Source organism: Mesocricetus auratus, unplaced genomic scaffold (genome assembly GCF_017639785.1).
Source record: "Mesocricetus auratus isolate SY011 unplaced genomic scaffold, BCM_Maur_2.0 Super-Scaffold_100691, whole genome shotgun sequence".
Taxonomy (NCBI): Eukaryota; Metazoa; Chordata; class Mammalia; order Rodentia; family Cricetidae; genus Mesocricetus; species Mesocricetus auratus.
The window spans coordinates 42,286,432-42,307,195 of NW_024429267.1; the positions used below are offsets into that span (position 1 = coordinate 42,286,432).

At 43.5% G+C, this 20,764-nt stretch overlaps 1 protein-coding gene across 2 annotated transcripts in view; it reads left to right on the forward strand.

Moving 5' to 3' along the window:
* Positions 1-20,764, forward strand: part of Acad11 (acyl-CoA dehydrogenase family member 11) — a 75,559-nt gene that overhangs the window by 4,395 nt on the left and 50,400 nt on the right. Inside the window, exons 2-9 of one of the 2 annotated variants that reach the window (XM_005074830.4) lie at positions 1,221-1,320; positions 6,974-7,099; positions 7,523-7,684; positions 12,833-12,997; positions 17,082-17,223; positions 17,530-17,651; positions 18,548-18,654; positions 20,177-20,303. In XM_005074830.4, the coding sequence (XP_005074887.1) occupies positions 1,221-1,320; positions 6,974-7,099; positions 7,523-7,684; positions 12,833-12,997; positions 17,082-17,223; positions 17,530-17,651; positions 18,548-18,654; positions 20,177-20,303 (1,051 nt within the window). Of the gene's footprint in view, positions 1-1,220; positions 1,361-6,973; positions 7,100-7,522; positions 7,685-12,832; positions 12,998-17,081; positions 17,224-17,529; positions 17,652-18,547; positions 18,655-20,176; positions 20,304-20,764 lie in introns of those variants that run through there. The other variant, XM_040740190.1, reaches the window with a different exon arrangement.

A 20,764-nucleotide genomic window follows, 5' to 3' on the forward strand; every position in this document is an offset into this window, starting at 1 on the left:
TCTCACCTGCCCCATGTCACTCTTTTGAGGAGCTTTCTCTGAACTGTCAGAACCTCTTTTGGCCTGAATGGTGCTGCACGGAGATGACACTTAGCCAGTTTCAGGAGAATAATGTTTACCATACTTGCTTGAGAGAGAAGATGACTTTCAGATGGAGAACTCTCCAGAGTTCAGCCCATGTCCAGCCCCCACATTGCACCCACAGGTCAGGCTAAAGCTACCCACTAAGTAACTTGGTCTAGCAGTGTGCCCATGCTTGTCTCCCCCTTCCCCTCCTTGAGATCTGCCTTCTTCCTTTCTGTGTGTAGATATAATGAGAGGCAGCATTTAAAGGAAGCAGGTCATCACTACACACCCAGTCTGCTGGCTCTTGGCCTTGGACCTCTCAGACTGTAGAAACATGAGAAGTAAGTGTTTGCAACTTATAAACTACCTACTCTGTGGTGCTTTGCTCTATTGGCATGTATGGACTCTGGCAGGCTTCTCCACCAGGTAGGCACCACACACTCACGCCTTACACCTGCAGGGGTACAGGAGATGTAGAACAAATGCTACATTTCTGATGAGTTGCTACAAGGACTCTAGAGAAATTCTATAATTCTCTCCTATCGATATGATATTTCTTATCTTTACTTGCTTCAAAGAGACTAAGGGTGGCATATTAGGGTCTTGTGATATTGATGGATAGCCAGGATCTTGTCAAAATAACCCATCCCTAGCTGCCCACCTAAACAATCTTTACCAATTGTCAGAGAACCATCTCTTACAACAGCAATTTCTTTAGCACCAGATATCTCATTCAAGTTCTTAACAGTCATGACTATTAGCTCAGTGGTCTGTATGCTGAGCCCATCAGTGTTTTCCCACTGCTGAGGTCCTGCTGGGTGGAGTGGGGGGGGGAGATTTAGCCAGTGCTGTGTTGAGTTGTTGCTTGTCCCCCAGTGCAGGGGGCTTCTGTGTCTGTTTACTTCCTTTTGTCTGTGTTAGAACTCGATAAGGCATTTCTAATGTTGTGTTTGTAGAGTCCTCAGATGTCAGCAGGCTGCTATTATTAACTATCACCACGAACTTGTCCTCCCTGAGCTGCTGGGGGCACCCCTGTGGTCACTCAGGCATTGAGACACATTTATTTTGGTTCTTGTCTTTTCTGACATTTCAGTAGGGTTTCAGGAGGAAGGAGACATGTTTATGATTGACCTTTTATAAACCTTTTTCTCCAGATCAGGACAGTCCAATCCAACCTTTTTCCTCCAGAAAGGATCTCAAGCCTATGTTCTGAGGAAGAAACCACCGGGCTCTCTCCTTCCCAAAGCACACAAGGTATGGCACAGACACACAGCGAGCAGTTCCTCTACTACAGGTAACTAACTGCCTCTGAAAAACACAAAAGCCATTCAGACTGGAAAGTCTAATGGCCATCCTGATTAGTGGAAATGCACTTCTCTCTTAATTAAATCCTCACTTCAGTTGCACAGCCTTTTGTTTGAAAAAGGATGAAATCGAAAGCTGCACTTAAACTGCCATCCTGAATACCAGCAGGTCTCCTGGTGGGCCTCATTCTTCCCTGTGGATATGTTCATGCTACTCATTTCTAGACGATTTGTTTTCCCTGCATACTAAGAGCATCTGTGCTGACAGTCTCTACTTGCTGAGTTATTTTTATGTATTTGCTTTGGACATCTTATAATCATCCAGTGGTTTAAAAAAGAAAGACACGAGAATTGTTATATAGTAGGCTTTAAGTTTTAGACTCATCAGGGAGAATTATAAAAAATTTTACAAATTAAGTTTTCTAGTTATTCACTACCTAATATATATATATACAAACCAAGTTATCGTGCTATACCTTACAAATATATACAAACATGATTTATCAGCCAATTTCTAAAGTAAAATTTCCCGTCTGCAAAAACAGGAATTATCTTGGGATAGTTAGAAGAGAGGACATAGAGTCAAGTACTGGAAAACATTCTAAGTACTCTACATGTGTAGATGGTACTGTAATCATGTGCTTTATATACACAACATACTTTATTTTGTATATATCAAATGATGTAAGGAAGAGGGTTGAGGTTGTAGCCCAGCAGTAGAGCTTTTGTCTGGCATGTGTGAGGCCCTTGGTTCATTCCTAGCACCACAAAGGAAGTAAGGGAAGGGGGGATGTAGGAGGAAGGAAGGGAAGAAGTCAGGCAGGCACAACATGTGTCTTCTGCAGGCCTCTGATCCTTGTCCACGTGGATACCTAGCAGTTTTCCCTATCAGGGCACCCGTATCACACAGACTCATAGGAAGACCCCGGAGGTAAACAGAGGTCATCCTGGGTCCAATGCCTGGGGGTGGGCTGCAGAGCTTGGGTAGATAGAGTCAGGGAGCAGCCACTGCTCACAGCCTGTTTAGACAAACCCCACAGGGATCTGGCATTGGCACACATTGTGAGAGCTCTGGGGTCAGCCATTTTCCTGCTTGCAAAAGAATCTATTGCTGGCAGCTTCACAACACAACCTCTTCTCCCAATTTCTCCACATGCCTGATGCACAGTGGGCCTCACTCACTCTCCTGGCCTACACAGCCCAGCTCCTTCAAGCCACTTTTGGGTCTGTTGAAGATACAGAGTTCTGCGGGGTTGGGGTGGAGGTGGGGTCCCACGTGTCCAAGATGAAGAAAAAAGGCAGAGCTGATCAGAGTGCTGTAAGAGTGGTGTGAAGTCACAGGAAACTGGGCTCACAGGGCCAGGTCTGCACAGGTTGCTTGGGTTCGAATCTTGCATTTCCCTGGAAGCAGCTGGGGTTCCTGGAGCCTCCACTGCTCCATCTTATTTCCTGTTCATTTGCATAGTCAGTCTTAGCCTCTCTTGGCCTGTTTTCCCTTCTGTAAAATGGGGGAGCAATTGCTCTCACCCCTTAGGGCCGATTGAGCCCTCCTCTCCCATACTCTCGTTTTATACAGAGAGAAACAGAAGTCCCAAGAAGGAAAGGAGTTAGGTTTGGACCAGCTTATGTGCTTCTTTGGTTTTTTGAGACGGGGTTTCTCTGTGTAGCCCTGGCTGGCCTGGAACTATCTCTGTAGACCAGGCTGGCCTCTACCTCACTCCAACTTTGCCTCCCAAGTGCTGGAATTAAAGGCATGAGCCACCACCACCTACCTATCCTGTGCTTTCTAATGATTCACTGGGCAAAGACCACTGTGAGGTAGATTTAATGTCATAGTAATTGGATAACACAGATTCTGTCTTTCTTGGCTCTATCATATTCCTGAAAACATGAAGTAACTTGGACACTTAAAAAAAAAGTTGGGTAACTTTTGTTAATGTCAACATGGCATGACTGAAGGAAAGCCCCGCCCCTGCCTAGAAATTTGTGCCTCAATAGCAGTCCTCTTTGATTCTCTTTTTGACTACATTCCACTAGAACACTACAGAAAACATCATGCTCTCAGCCTAAGTACAGCTCCATGGATGTAGAGTACCTTGTCTTAACTGCCTCGGCTTTTCCCACAACCGTCTGTGTTTGACAAAACAGTGCTCTTGCTTCGCCATCTGGGTTGTAATTCCCTAATGCTTTTGTCCCCGACCCTTGCCTGCCTCTCATCTCCCAGCCCCAGAGCAGTTACACACACCCCTTTCAGTAGCCATTGGTGCTACTGGTTGTAATTCCCTAATGCTTTTGTCCCCGACCCTTGCCTGCCTCTCATCTCCCAGCCCCAGAGCAGTTACACACACCCCTTTCAGTAGCCATTGGTGCTACTGGTTGTAATTCCCTAATGCTTTTGTCCCCGACCCTTGCCTGCCTCTCATCTCCCAGCCCCAGAGCAGTTACACACACCCCTTTCAGTAGCCATTGGTGCTACTGGTTGTAATTCCCTAATGCTTTTGTCCCCGACCCTTGCCTGCCTCTCATCTCCCAGCCCCAGAGCAGTTACACACACCCCTTTCAGTAGCCATTGGTGCTACTGGTTGTAATTCCCTAATGCTTTTGTCCCCGACCCTTGCCTGCCTCTCATCTCCCAGCCCCAGAGCAGTTACACACACCCCTTTCAGTAGCCATTGGTGCTACTGGTTGTAATTCCCTAATGCTTTTGTCCCCGACCCTTGCCTGCCTCTCATCTCCCAGCCCCAGAGCAGTTACACACACCCCTTTCAGTAGCCATTGGTGCTACTGGTTGTAATTCCCTAATGCTTTTGTCCCCGACCCTTGCCTGCCTCTCATCTCCCAGCCCCAGAGCAGTTACACACACCCTTTCAGTAGCCATTGGTGCTACTGGTTGTAATTCCCTAATGCTTTTGTCCCCGACCCTTGCCTGCCTCTCATCTCCCAGCCCCAGAGCAGTTACACACACCCTTTCAGTAGCCATTGGTGCTACTGGTTGTAATTCCCTAATGCTTTTGTCCCCGACCCTTGCCTGCCTCTCATCTCCCAGCCCCAGAGCAGTTACACACACCCTTTCAGTAGCCATTGGTGCTACTGGTTGTAATTCCCTAATGCTTTTGTCCCCGACCCTTGCCTGCCTCTCATCTCCCAGCCCCAGAGCAGTTACACACACCCCTTTCAGTAGCCATTGGTGCTACTGGTTGTAATTCCCTAATGCTTTTGTCCCCGACCCTTGCCTGCCTCTCATCTCCCAGCCCCAGAGCAGTTACACACACCCCTTTCAGTAGCCATTGGTGCTACTGGTTGTAATTCCCTAATGCTTTTGTCCCCGACCCTTGCCTGCCTCTCATCTCCCAGCCCCAGAGCAGTTACACACACCCCTTTCAGTAGCCATTGGTGCTACTGGTTGTAATTCCCTAATGCTTTTGTCCCCGACCCTTGCCTGCCTCTCATCTCCCAGCCCCAGAGCAGTTACACACACCCCTTTCAGTAGCCATTGGTGCTACTGGTTGTAATTCCCTAATGCTTTTGTCCCCGACCCTTGCCTGCCTCTCATCTCCCAGCCCCAGAGCAGTTACACACACCCCTTTCAGTAGCCATTGGTGCTACTGGTTGTAATTCCCTAATGCTTTTGTCCCGACCCTTGCCTGCCTCTCATCTCCCAGCCCCAGAGCAGTTACACACACCCCTTTCAGTAGCCATTGGTGCTACTGGTTGTAATTCCCTAATGCTTTTGTCCCCGACCCTTGCCTGCCTCTCATCTCCCAGCCCCAGAGCAGTTACACACACCCCTTTCAGTAGCCATTGGTGCTACTGGTTGTAATTCCCTAATGCTTTTGTCCCCGACCCTTGCCTGCCTCTCATCTCCCAGCCCCAGAGCAGTTACACACACCCCTTTCAGTAGCCATTGGTGCTACTGGTTGTAATTCCCTAATGCTTTTGTCCCCGACCCTTGCCTGCCTCTCATCTCCCAGCCCCAGAGCAGTTACACACACCCTTTCAGTAGCCATTGGTGCTACTGGTTGTAATTCCCTAATGCTTTTGTCCCCGACCCTTGCCTGCCTCTCATCTCCCAGCCCCAGAGCAGTTACACACACCCCTTTCAGTAGCCATTGGTGCTACTGGTTGTAATTCCCTAATGCTTTTGTCCCCGACCCTTGCCTGCCTCTCATCTCCCAGCCCCAGAGCAGTTACACACACCCCTTTCAGTAGCCATTGGTGCTACTGGTTGTAATTCCCTAATGCTTTTGTCCCCGACCCTTGCCTGCCTCTCATCTCCCAGCCCCAGAGCAGTTACACACACCCCTTTCAGTAGCCATTGGTGCTACTGGTTGTAATTCCCTAATGCTTTTGTCCCCGACCCTTGCCTGCCTCTCATCTCCCAGCCCCAGAGCAGTTACACACACCCCTTTCAGTAGCCATTGGTGCTACTGGTTGTAATTCCCTAATGCTTTTGTCCCCGACCCTTGCCTGCCTCTCATCTCCCAGCCCCAGAGCAGTTACACACACCCCTTTCAGTAGCCATTGGTGCTACTGGTTGTAATTCCCTAATGCTTTTGTCCCCGACCCTTGCCTGCCTCTCATCTCCCAGCCCCAGAGCAGTTACACACACCCTTTCAGTAGCCATTGGTGCTACTGGTTGTAATTCCCTAATGCTTTTGTCCCCGACCCTTGCCTGCCTCTCATCTCCCAGCCCCAGAGCAGTTACACACACCCTTTCAGTAGCCATTGGTGCTACTGGTTGTAATTCCCTAATGCTTTTGTCCCCGACCCTTGCCTGCCTCTCATCTCCCAGCCCCAGAGCAGTTACACACACCCCTTTCAGTAGCCATTGGTGCTACTGGTTGTTCTCACCTTGAGCTTAGTTACTCCCATGCTCTGTGACTGCATTACTCCTTGATGTCAAGGTGAGCTGCACGGTTTTCCATCCTTAGGACTGGTCAGTCACCCTTGCCTCTGGAACAAGGCACTTTCTGAGTGCATGAATCATCCTAGCTCTCCTGCATCCCAGCTCTGCTATAAGCCACACTCTTGGGTCCTTCCTGGGTCTGCATGTGTGTCTTGCATGTCATTGTTTCTCTTGTCTTATGTGGGCTCCAGCTCTGGCTGCCTGGATCCCCCCATAGTTATCTGGATCCCCACGGCAGACGGTGTGCCTTAAGGGTCTCCATGCCCCCTCCTTAGAAGCATGCTTCTCCCTTGATGTCCATCAGGAATGGGTGATTTTTCCCTTCCCACAACCACCACCCACCAGCTCATGTATCTGACTAGAGAGAATCTCTCCTGAGCCTCTTGAGAAATGTGAACGGAGAGATCCAACCAGCAAGCAGGAACTGCTAGAACCGAGGGCTGCTCCCAGACTGCTGCCCTCATACTAAAGGAGTCAGCATTGAGCCCCATGCAAATGCCTATCCTTTCACCCCAAAGAAATCACCACGCTTTAGAGCTGCCCTACTTTGTACGTGCAATGCCTGAAAAAGCCTCCTGCGAATGGTCACTGTCAACTCTGAGTTATTTATTGATACAGTTTTGTAACCGATAGCCTTAGTTAAGATTAGCTCACATACAGTTATAAAATTTCTGTTTCTGGTTTTTAATAATCCTAGATTGATAGAGAATTCAAAGTCCAGAAAGCCTTGTTTTCCATTGGATTCCCTGTCCCCAAGCCTCTACTGTACTGCAACAATGCTGCCATCATTGGAACAGAGTTTTATGTAATGGAGCATGTGCAGGTGAGTTAACAGTCTTGCTCGGTTGTTGCTTTGCTTTTCAATTATGGAGTTAATTATGGCATTATATTAGTTGAATGTTATTATGGTCATAGCTAATGTCACTTATCCAACGTTTTAATATAGTTCCTTTCCAAGGGCTTACAATTTCACAATGAGGTAGGCTTAAACACTCCTCTAGGTGTCAGTAAAGAGCTACCTATAATGGCAGTAGCCAAACAGGAAGGTGGGGATGTGTATGTATGGGGGGAGGGGGGAAGGGGGAGCTCTTTCACACAGAAAGAACAAACCATTGAGAACAAATTAAAATGGTTTTTAATTTAGAGATGTGACTTATAAGCAGTTTAAAGCTGGAAGCAGCATACTCTGTAAAGTGTATGTTTGTTTGTCAGCTAACTAAACTGGTCTCTGTGATCACTTTGATAGGGTCGCATCTTCCGTGATTTTTCAATTCCTGGAGTTAGCCCAGCAGAGCGTGCAGCTATATATGTGGCTGCAATAGAAGCCTTAGCGTGGCTACATTCACTGAATGTAAAGTCACTGCAGCTAGATGGATATGGTAATGGAGTCGGGTACTGCAAAAGACAGGTAAGCCATCTACACTGAAACATACTTCAAGCTCTCAGAAATAATGCACTAGTCAAAGTGCACCCTGTTATTGTGTGGCTCTCGAAATCTTGCCATTTTAACATCAACCTTGGTAATATATCCAGATATACTTTTCAGCATGAAATGTTGCTGCTGCTGTTGTATGTGTGTTGAGTAGGTGCACATGTGTGTGCAGATATACGTGTAAGTATGTGCGCATGGATGTGGAATGGGGGCCAGAAATCAACCTCAGGTGTCATACTCAGGAACCGCCCACCTTATGTTCTGAGGCAAGGCCTCTCATTGGTTGACCTGGAGCTTCTTGGTTAGTCTGGCTGACCAGTGAGCTTCAGGGGACCTCCTGTCTCTTCTCCTCAGTGCTAGAATTCCAAGCATATACCGCCATACCTGGCTGACTTTGTCTTCCTTCTTCCCTCCCCTTCTTTCTCTGTTTTCTCTTCACGTAGATTCTGGGGATCGTGCTCACATCCTCTGGCTTGCCCAGCAAGCCCTGTACTGAGTCATCACCCCAGCTCCCGATTTTAGTTTTTAGATAACTTCTGTACAGTAAAAGCTTCTATTTCAGGAGACCTGATGACTGCACACAGCAGATCCCAGCCTGACGGGATTCAGCTCTCCCAGAGACTTCCAGCTTCCAAGTCCCATTCTCCACCCACAGGACAGGCGAGGGTCCAGCCTACCCAGAGATTGTCAAGGCCCTGATACTAGGACAGCCTCCATTCTTGAAAGAGGAAAGCCACGAGGGTATTGAACCTGCTCCCACCCACTGGAAAGGAACCTTGGTCACATACCCACCAGGAGAGGAAGAGGCTCCTTCTGCACTCACAGGAAGAAATGATGGGAAGGAGACAATGTAAAAATACACCCAGCAACAGAAAAACCAATATGACACCGCCAGAGACTAGAGACTCTTACACCCACAACAGCCTATTGCAGATGAAGCAGATGAGAAAGACCTTAAAAACAACTTCATGAAAATGATAGAAGCCCTCAAAGGGGATAGAAGAAAATCCCTTAAAGAAATGGAAGAAAAAATAAACCAAAAAAAAAAAAAATACAAGAAATTGAAGAAAAAAACAAACCAAAAAAATGCAAGAAATGGAAGAAAAGACAAACCAAAAAATCCAACAAATTCAAGAAAGAGAGGAAAAGACAAACCAAAAGTTGCAACAAACAATTCAAACAGTGCAAGGGTGGAATGCCGAAATAGAGACAATAAAAAACACAGTCTGAAGGAATGCTGGAAATAGAAAAGCTGGGCAAACGATCAGGAACTACAGATGCAAGCATAACCAACAGAATACAAGAGATGGAAGAGAGAATTTCTGGTGTTGAAGATACACTAGAAGAAATAGATTCATCAACTAAAGAAAATCTTAAGCCCAACAAATCCCTAACACAAAACATCCAGGAAATATGGGACACCATGAAAAGACCAAACCTAAGAATAACAGGTATAGAAGAAGGTGAAAAAAATCACCTCAAAGGGGCAGAAAACATATTCAACAAAATCATAGGATAAAACTTTCCCAACTTTCCCAAGGAAGTCCCCTCACCACATAATAGTAAAAACCTCGAACATACTCAATAAAGAAAGAATATTAAGAGCCGCAAAGGAAAAAGGCCAAGTAACATATAAAGGCAAACCTGTCAGAACCACACCTGACTTTTTCATGGAAACTCTGAAAGCCAGAAGGTCCTGGATAGATATTCTATCATGCTAAGAGACCACAGATGCCAGCCCAGACTGCTATACCCAGCAACGCTTTCAATCAATATAGATGGAGATAGCAAGATGACAAAACCAGATTTAAACAATACATATCCACTAACCCAGCCCTACAGAAAGTTCTAGAAGGAAAATTCAAGCCCAAGGAAGTTAACTACCACCAGAAAAACATAGGCAATAGATAATCCCACCTTACCAACAGCCAAAAGAAAAAAAGAGATGGAAATCTACATATAATTCCACCACCATCAACCATTCCAAAACAAACAAGAATGAGCAATCAGTCGTCATTAATATTCCTCAATATTAATGGTCTTAACTCGCCCATAAAAAGACACAGGCTAACAGAATGGATTCGAAGACAGAAACCATCCTTCTGCTGCATACAAGAAACACACTTCAGCCTCAGAGACAGACATTACCTCAGAGTTAAGGGTTGGGAAAAGATTTTCCTATCAAATGGACCCAAGAAACAAGCTGGGATAGCAATCCTAATATCTAACAAATTAAATTTTAAAATAAAATCAACCAAAAGAGATGAAGGAGGTCATTTCATACTCATCACAGGAGAAATCCACCAAGATGGAGTTTCAATTCTGAACATCTATGCCCCAAATACAAAGGCATCCATGTCCATAAGAGAAACATTACTAAAACTCAAATCACTATAAATCCCCACACACTTATAGTAGGAGACTTCAACACCCCACTCTCACCACTAAACAGGACTACCAGATAGAAACTTAATAAGGAAGCAAAGGAACTAATAGAAATTATGATCCAATTGGGATTAACAGACATCTATAGAATTTTCCATCCAAATAAAAAGGAATATACCTTCTCAGCACCACATGGAACCTTCTCAAAAATCGGTCACATACTTGGCAACATATCAAACCTCAACAGCTACAAAAAAATTGGAATAACTCCATGTACCTTATCAGAACATCATGTGTTAAAATTAGAATTCAACAACAACACAAATTACAGAAACCCTACAAACTCATGGAAATTGAATAATGCACAATTGCACCATTCTGGGGTCAAAGAAGAATAAAAAAATAGAAATTAAAGACTTTCTAGAATTCAATGAGAATGAAGACACAACATACCCAAATGGCCTCAGTGCAGAATTCTACCAGAAATTCAAAGAACAGCTTATACCAATCCTTCTCAAAGTATTCCACGCAATAGAAGCAGAAGGGTCTTTGCCAAACTCTTTCTACAAGGTTTCAATAACCTTGATACCCAAGCCACACAAAGACACAACTAAGAAAGAGAACTTCAGACCAATATCCCTCATGAACATTGATGCAAAAATACTCAATAAAATACTGGCAAATTGGATCCAAGAACACATCAAAAAACTCATCCATCATGATCAAGTAGGCTTCATTCCAGGGATGCAGGGATGGTTCAACATAAGAAAATCCATCAATGTAATCCACCCTATAAACAAGATGAGAAACAAAAATCACATGATCATCTCACTAGATGCTGAAGAAACCTTTGACAAAATCCAACACCTTTTCATGATAAAGGTCTTAGAGAGATCTGGGATGACAGGAACTTACCTCAACATAATAAAAGCTATATACAGCAAACCAACAGTCAACATCAAACTAAATGGACAGAAACTCAATGCAATTCCCCTAAAATCAGGAACAAGACAAGGCTGTCCACTCTCTTCATACCTCTTCAATATTGTACTTGAAGTTCTAGCTAGAGCAATATGACAACAAAAGGAGATCAAGGGGATACAAATTGGAAAGGAAGAAGTAAGACTTTCACTATTTGCAGATGATATGATAGTTTACATAAGTGACCCAAAAAACTCTACCAGGGAACTCCTACAGCTGATAAATACCTTCAGCAAAGTGGCAGGATACAAGATCTACTCAAGAAAATCAGTAGCCCTACCATATACAGATGATAAAAGGGCTGAGAGAGAAATCAGAGAAACATTGCCCTTTACAATAGTCACAAACTACATAAAATACTTTTGGGTAACGCTAACCAATACCCTCCCTGGGGATCAGAGTGGAGGTTGGGTTGGGGACTGGGGGCCTTGTGGGGAGAGTAGGGGAGGAGGGGAGGAAAGGGAGCTGGGATTGACATTTAAAACAAGCTTGTTTCTAACTTAAAATTTAAAAAAGGAAAAAAAAGAAAAGTTTCTATTTCAGCTTTCACTTGGTTTGCTAACAGATTTTTCTACTCGCTTTTGCCTCTCTGAATTATGCAAAGTATCTATTGAGCTTTCATGTGTTTAATACTTGTGGAATTCTTTTTGAATATCAAGAAAGCAGAAATGTATTCTTGTCCTAAAAAAAGTTGTGGTTGTTTTTGAGAGACCCATTTATGAGTCTCATATACACAAAGCTGAGAAATGGTGTGCTTCCCTAAGTTTATTACCTATTAGTAAATCGTTCATTGTTCATCACAAGGATTGTATGTCCAGGGTATGGGGATTGGCATGGCTTTGCTTAGATGGGGAAAACTTATTGGGAAAGAAAGAGAGCGTTAAGAAGATGGTAACTCTTGAATCAAGTACAGGTGAAACCAGGCATGTGTGGGCTGCATCCCATTATGTGAACCCTTTGAGGGTGGGGTGGGAAGAGTCTGAGAGAACAGTCACTATGTGCTGGCTTGGGTGCTAAGTGAGCTGTCAATCTCTGCAAACCCTGCAGGACATAGGTATTATCCTCATTTTGCAGATGAGGAATCCAAGGTTTATACTGACCCAATACTGACCCCAAAACACAGGTAAGTGCTTAGACCTAATATAAACCTCAGTCAGTGAGACGCCAAAGTTGAAGACCTTTGCTCTTTTGTGCTAAATTGATCAGACATCATTGGGCAGTGGAGAGATGTGAACAGCTGAGTAAGGTGGTCTCATTTGTTAAAGGACTCAGAGAGTTGGTGGATTTGTTTGCTTTTAATTCTCTGAACAATACAAAGTCTGCTCTACTCCCTACTGGTCCATTTGAAATACTCTGTGGGAGTAGGAAAGGATCGTAAATGGCAAAAGCTCTGTCTAGCCTTCACATCCCCTTTTCAGGGAGAAACTCTGTGTGTGTGTGTGTGTGTGTGTGTGTGTGTGTGTGTGTGTGTGTGTGTGTGTGTGTGTGTGTGTATGCATTTCTTTCATAGTTACTATGTGAAGACCATTCTTGACATCTATGCCAGCATTTATTCTTCTTGTCTGATAGAAGCCTAGGTAGGTAAAATGGGGCTAGCTGGGAAAGAAACTTTAATATTTGGGGTTTTAGGCTGATAGGGGTGTTTCAGACTGCCAAGGGAATGTTTGTTAAGTGCTTAGTAGAATGGTCTTTGGCACAGATGAACTTGCTTTAGAATCATGACTCCCACCTTCTATTCTTTCTCACTCATGCCTTCAGGTATCCACCTGGACAAAGCAGTACCAGGCTTCAGCCCATCAGGATATCCCTGCCATGGACCACCTCTCCAAGTGGCTAATGAAGAACTTGCCAGATAATGACAATGAGGAGAGTCTGATTCATGGAGACTTCAAGCTGGATAACATAGTTTTCCACCCCAAAGAGGTACCGTGAGCCGTGTTTGTGATGTGTTGTATAGGTCTGACCTGAGACTCTGGAAGTAAACAGATGTCCCTCACAACCCCCGTGTTCTAAAGGAGCCCAGATCAGTCTGTTCCTCCCCAAAGCTCAGATTGTCTCCACTCAAAGCCTCTGGAGATGCGTCCTACAGGTTTATAACATAGGACAGTGTCTACGTTTGGGGCTGGTCCTAATCTTAAACAGTGTCACAGTTGTCACTTTTGCAGGACTTGGAGGTTGCAGTGTGTCACTCCTATCAAAGATTTCAGTCTACTTCTTGAAATGCTTAGCTTGCTCACATTCTAACTCTTTCTTCTAGTTCCCTTACATTCCTTTGAGTTCTTCTGTCCTGTGGCATGAGAATCTGTCATTTGTTTAGTATAAGCTCAGGGAAGAATCCCAGACGCCCCTTGAGGCTTCCACTGAAGAGTTACATGAGATTAACCTAATCTTTCTCTGTGTAAATACACATAGTGCTTCATTGGATAGAACCCAAACAAATGAAGATTGATAGTTCCCTGAGTCTTACTTTAGAGGAGGATTTTCTAAGCTGATTATTTTCCCAATGTTAAGTGTTTGTAAGACCTGCCTTGCTTATGCATGGAACTTTTTACTTCCTATCTCTTCCGTTTAGGAAGAGTACAGGGAGAAAATACTATATAAATTACATAATAGGCACAATTAAAAACAGAACTACATTAACTGAATTTTATAAACACATGCAATTGCATTTGCCAGCAGGACAGTAAAGTTTTCCTAGAAAAGGTAGCTTGGATGTGGTTATATGGCCCCCATCTTTAGGTAGGGTTATAGCCTGATAGCTAGTATAAGCTGAAGTAGCGTAATCTGATAATGCATTTGGGGTACCTAATCTACTGAGCATTAAGTTCAGCAGCACAGTCCACTATAGGATGTCAGTTGCTTACCTGTGTGATGGCGTGTCTGCCTGACTGCCCGGCATGAGAGTGCAATGCCTCAGATTGCCAGTAGGGAAGATGAAAATTCAAAGTGTAGTTTATACTGAGTATAAATGGTCTGTGTGCTTTAAAACCATTGTCTACCATCAAAAGTGCACCGCGTGTGTGTGTGTGTGTGTGTGTGTGTGTGTGTGTGTGTGTGTGTGTGTGTGTGTGTGTGTGTGTAACTTTTGGTCAATGGCACTAATTTCTGAATTTAACTTTGCCAGCTTCCCACCTTGAGCTTAGGAAATAGGCACATTTCTGACTAGCTCTTTGAACTTAAATTAATCAGTTTCTCTTTATCTACTTTTGCATTGGGGCCTATTACCTTTCGTACTTCTGTATATCTTACTTTCACTGCTTCTCTATGGCTGCCTGGCTGGTAACTGCCTGGTTTCTTGTCTCGGGTGTGTCCTCCATTCTCTCCTCCTCTTCTCTCTTTCTTTTTCCCTCTCTCTAACCTAGATTTCTCCAATTTATTCTCTCTATCCGACAGCCCTCCCTAGCCGTTCTCCTACCTAGATATTGGCCATTCAGCTCTTTATTAGACCAACCAGGTGCCTTAGGCAGGCAAGGTGAAACAGATGCGACACATAAACACACATCCTTACATTGTTAAACAAATGCAACATAAACAAAAGTAACACACCTTTACACAGTTAAAGTATCCTGCAACATAAACAAATGTAACAACTCTTTGCCCAGTTAAAATAATACCCCTGTCAGGGGCCAGGTGTCAGTGTAATACCGGAGTTCCTATACTGTTTTCCATTTCTTCTTTTACTTTTTTAATTTGAGACAGCATCATCTACTCTGTAACCTAGGCTCTGATTTGAATATAGATCTGTGTGATTCAGAGCCCACAGTAGCCCACAACTCTTCACTGGTATGTCTAAGTTTTTCTAAAGACTCAAGGGAGTAAAACCATACACAAAAGCACTTGGAGACTTGGAACACCCTTACTCACATTGTTGTTTCCTCTGACGATGGATCATTTGCCGAAGTCATTATTAAGTCCCCTCAGTCTACCATAGAATAGCATATGGAGTGACACTTTCAGAATACAAGCCACATGATATCATGCCACTGTATAGAATATTCTAGTTGAGGTGTCACTCTGCACTTCACTCCCAACATCGGTCCCCACCACACCCACCCATTTTCTTATTTTATGTTTTGAAATTGGGTTTCCCTGTCCAACAGCTCTGGCTGTCCTGGAACTCACTCTGCAGACCAGACTGGCCTTAAATTCACAGACATTTGCCTGCTTCTACCTCCCAAGCACTGTGATTAAAGGTGTGGACTACCACTGCCCAGCCAACCTCAGTCCCTTAAGTAATCCATTGCTATTATCTTGGTGCGTATCATTTCAATTCTGAAGATTATTTGGTAATCTTTAAATTTTTTTAAAACTATATTTACTTGTGTGTGGTGAACTCGGGGCACACACATGCCACATTTTATGAGTGTGTATAAGTCAGAAGACAATTTAAGGGAGTCATCTCTCTCCTGATTAGTTTATATAACTTACTCTAAAATATGATAGCTGTAATGGTATATTTATTATATAGTTAGATTCATCACCAGAGCAAATGCTTGCTCATACTTCAATTCCTTTTTTTTAAATTATGAAGCTGTTGGTTGTTTGCTTGTTTCTTACTGGCTATCTTTGACTTAAGTATTTAACCCATCTAAGTATTTCTCTTACCGGAGAAAGGGGTCCGGACTTCTTACCCCTATAGCAGCTACATCTTGACTCCCTGTGTTTCTCCTTCCCAGAATACTCCTCGACTCCTAGTCCCACCTATCTTGCTTCCCTATTGGCCAACAGTGCTTTATTGACATGTACACAGGACTTCCCTATCATCTCTTCTTTTCTGTCTAAACAAAAAGAAAGGTGTTAACTTTAACATAGTCGAATTATATATAACAGAACAGCTATCAAGCAAGAACACAGTTACAATATTTTGTCTATCAACATTCAGCAAGATTTAAAGAAAGTATCATCCATCCCATCCTTATGAGCCCAAAGTTCTATATGTAGCTTATCTTTTATCATAACTAAGGAAAACTATAATTATAACTATCTGCCTTCAACTCCATCAAAGACTACAGAAGGATAATACATAAACACTAGGATTGACAGAGACATCTTGCTGCCTGGACAGTCACCTGAAGTTCCTCTGTAACGTTGGGGCATCCATCTTCAGACCATAGGCCAGTGTGTCTAGAAGACTTCTCACTCAGTAAAGCAAGAAATTTCAAACTGTCCATCTTCATTGGCAGTCTGTCATTCATTTTTCTGTGTCCTGCAGAAAGTCTCGTAGACACTTCCATGAAACAGGAACCCTGAAGCATTGTTTGAGTTTGCAGTCACTTTCCTGTGGGTCCTGCATGTCCAGTTTATACAGCAACAGTCAGTCTAGGCAAGAGCAGTTTCTTGCCCAAATGGCTAATCTTGCCATGTTGAAAGCAAACTCCATAACGAGCTTCTTTGATGCCCATCTTCCTCTCAGACGTAATTGATGTGCTAGGAGCAGACATTTCTCATTGTCAAGAAAAACCCTAAACCGTTATGTTGAGGGAAGCCTTTTTCTTGCCAGCCGCTTTGGTTTTTCCCCACCAGTCGCCTGGGCTCTGCCACATTGTAGTCCCCAAATAACACACAAGACGCTGTATTAATTATGAAGCTGTTGGCTGTTTACTTGTTTCTTACTGGCTATCTTTGACTTAAGTATTTAACCCATCTAAGTAATTCTCTTACCGGAGAAATGTGTCCGGACTTCTTACCCCTATGGCAGCTACATCTTGACTCCCATACTTCACTTCTTAAACTGTACTTAATCATTAGAATTTCTTCTTCACCACAGCTCCTCTGGTTGAGAAGTTTAAGCTGTGTTTGTATCTGTCTGTTAGCAGAGATGTCAGGGCAGAGAGAAGGATTGGCAACCCTCAGTAGAACCAGAGGCCTTGGCTCTAGACAACTGAGTATAGTTGGTTTTCATGAGCTATGCCACTGGGGGAAGGACTGCATGTGATTGTTGATCTGTTTCCTTATTCTGTTTGTTTTCATTTCATTATGTCAAAGGCTTGTGTGCATCTTGTTGCAGAGTCGGGTTATAGCAGTACTGGACTGGGAGCTTTCAACCTTTGGCCACCCTTTGTCGGACTTAGCCCATCTGTCCTTGTTTTACTTTTGGCCCAGGACACTGCCCATGATAAACGGAGGCTCTCACATTCAAGAGAACACAGGTACGGAGGAGCAGCTACCTAAACTGCCTTTCATATAAACTCCTCTTTCTTACTGTCGGAGCAGAAGGATGTAAGTTTCTTGCAGTCTTATGAGGATTTTGTTCCTTTAAAATATTTCTAATCCATCTCTCTGGTTTTCTGAACTTAGCATTTCACTTTTCATAATCTGTTGCAATACAATTTTTTGCATTTATTGTTTAGGGAATCAATATTTAGAACAGGCTTAATGGTGACTATTTTTGCATTGCATGCCATGTTGTATCTTCTGTGCTATATTAAAGTTTATGCTGTGTGTTGTTTTTGTAGGAATACCATTGATGGAAGAGCTGATTTCGATATATTGCCATCGCAGGGGAATTGACCCTAATCTTCCTAACTGGAATTTCTTTATGGCCCTTTCTTTCTTTAAATTGGCTGGGATATCACAGGTAATTATTTTAAGCAAGTGCTTCACCATTTCTTATTACTGTGAACAATGTTTTCTGGTTCAAGTCCTTTTGTTTTGGTTCTTAGGCCATTGGGCTCTTGCAAAGGACAAGAGTCAGATATGAGTAACATATAAATTTAGAATTTACATAAAGGACTTCAATGGAAAGAAAATTTGAGGTTCACATGGGTTATTACTTTTTGTATGACAAACAAGAAGGACTGTGAGAGAAGACAATAATGACAAAGCAGGGAGAAGCATGCGGGAGAAAAGACCATTGTGAGTGCCTGGTGCAAAAGCAAGCTAAAATCCTTCAGTGTTGAAGACCGAAAAGTCTTCCCCCTTGTTTAGTCTGGAAACCACCCATGGCATGGATTCACTCACTTCTTTCTAGAAGTGTACTCACAAACACAGTGTGTTCCCAGGGCGACTCTAAACCCATTCAACTTGAGAGCTGGTTGACATTCAGCCAACCCTGCTCAAAGGAGACAGCTTTAACCAAATTGGGGATCAAAAATGCTATTACAGATCTCGTTGACTTCTCCTTGGTTTTAGCCTTTGATTCATTTTGATAGCTCTAAAGGGAAAACAGTGATCATTACAGATGATGTAGTTTACAGGTCGGCTGTTTTGGCAGTGACTGGGGTTATTTTCCAGTTTGGTTTGAGTTATCAGTTACACCTTTGCCTAGATTAGAGTATCACAACTACATGATATGAGTGTGACTCTCACACAGAGGCACATAGTTACCTCTGCATGTAAGTTTACAGCCTCAATGGTCTGGTTGACATCTTTGGCCTTAGTTCCACATATGGATGGCAAACTGGAAAGACTAATTGGATAGTTGAGAGACCATTTTCAATAGATTTTAATTGTCCTATGTTAATATTCTTGTAGGGAGTCTACAGGAGATTCCTCTTGGGAAATAACTCATCTGAGGACAGCTTTATGACTGCCAATACTGTGCAACCCCTGGCAGAAACTGGATTACAGCTCTCAAAAAGGTAAGGAAAACACAGCCTTTGGGTAACTCATTTCACAGCCTTTGTTAGCTAGGTCTCGTGTGTTCCCAGAAAACCAGGACACAGCCTGGAGTCTTCTCTTCACTTAAATAGCTATTGGGTATGGGAAGGCTAGAACTTTAAGAAAATGAAAAATTATATCACTGCCCAAATTAGAGCTGCTGTTGCCAATTATTTGTTTTGGTTTTGGTTTTTTGAGACAGGGTTTCTCTGTGTAGCTCTGGCCATCCTGGAACTCACTCTATTGACCAGGCTAGCCTGGAACCCAACAGAGATCCACCTGCCTCTACCTCCCTGAGTTCCTGGATTAAAGGCGTGCGCCACCACTGGCTGGCCTCAGGATAGTTTTCTAATAAATCACTGTATACCTAAAACTAAATCAACTGCTAGGCAGTGGTGGCACACGCCTTTAATCCCAGCACCCAGGAGGCAGAGGCAGGCAGATCTCTATGAATTCGAGGCCAGTGTGGTCTACAGAGCAAGTTCCAGGACAGTCTCCAAAGCAATACAAAGAAACTCTGTCTCGAAAAAACAAACAAACAAAAAAACCCAAAAACTAAATTGACCTAAAATATAAAGAAAATGCCCATATTTATGATTAAATATATTCTTTGCCAACTTGAATACATAACCTTTTAAGTATATAAATGAACATGTTTCCTTATAATTACTTGTATATGATATTACTAGATTATTAATTAACTTAGCAATACTACTTTTTCTTTAACATTTTGCAATTGTCTTTAAATCTATGACTCTTTTGAGGCAGGCTTTCTGAGGAGTCTAACATACTTTCCCAGTCACACTCCTGTCTCTCCTATAATGTATGTATAATGCTGTCCCCAGGAACATTTCCTAAGCCTCACTTATCTCTGACACAACATTGGGACACATTCTCTTTCTGTGTCTGTCTCTCTCACGCTGTCTCTCTCTCTCTCTCTCTCTCTCTCTCTCTCTCTCTCTCTCTCTCTCTCTCTCTCTCTCTCTCTCTCTCTCTCTCTCTCTCTCTCTCTCTCTCTCTCTTTCTCTCTCTCTTGGTCATCTATAAAATTTCCTGTAGTGGTATCTGAGAAACAGCGTGAGTAGTGGTCAGATTTGTGCAACACCTTCCTTGTTCCTTTGTGGTGGTGACAGCTGATGTCACTAAAGCTAGCACTGACTGAGGCCATGCAAGGCTTGTGTTTTCCCACATAGCTCTTTAAGCATTCAAGCTTAGTGTTCAGAATAAAGCAATTCTACTTTTATTCCATACTATTAACAAAACAAAAATGTCCATGGGGCTAAGGTTGTCCCTCATTGGTAGCGTAATGGCCTGGCATTTGCAAGGCTCTGTGGATAGCTAGCAAAGCAGAGTTTGGCAACAATAAGCCCAAGCCTCTCAGATATTGAAGCTGCCTCCTCATAAGGATATTTTTGTAGCTGGGGAGACTTTGCCTTGTTTTGTTGAATACATAATAATGACTTTGGACATCTTTGTAACCTCCTTTTTTTTTTTTTAACCAAGAACCTTCATTACTGCACCACTGCAGGCTGATCCTAAGAAGCAGTTGTTTGCACAGACCAGGAGAGGCCAGGAAGTGCTTAGCAAAGTGAAGCGGTTCATGAGGCAGCACATCTTTCCTGCGGAGAAGGTAGAGTATGAAATGTCTCGTGGGGGGTCAGACTTCCCTCCATTCTCCCACGTCCCTTAGACCCACGCCTTATAGACATTTAGAGCTAAAATATACCTGGGGTATGCACATACATCTAAGGAAGTAAAATGAGGTCAGAGGGAACAGGCAGTGAGGGCCCAAAGATATGGAATAAAACGTTACATCTGGGTGCCTTTTTCCTTCAGCTTTTGTTATTTTAAATGTGGATGCTTTGAGAGTTTGAGAACTGCAGTCTCCACATATAGACATGGTCATGATCTTTGGCCTGTCATTTCAAGCCACATAAACACTTCCCTTTCTTTTCCCATAAGCTATTGCTGTAAGGGGTCACACTGAAGTTCATGGGTTGCAGTGAGACAACACCCATTGAGAATAGTACTGGGCACCTCATGACAGACTGGACTCCCAGGGAACAGCTGGAAATGAGAAGACAGACAGGG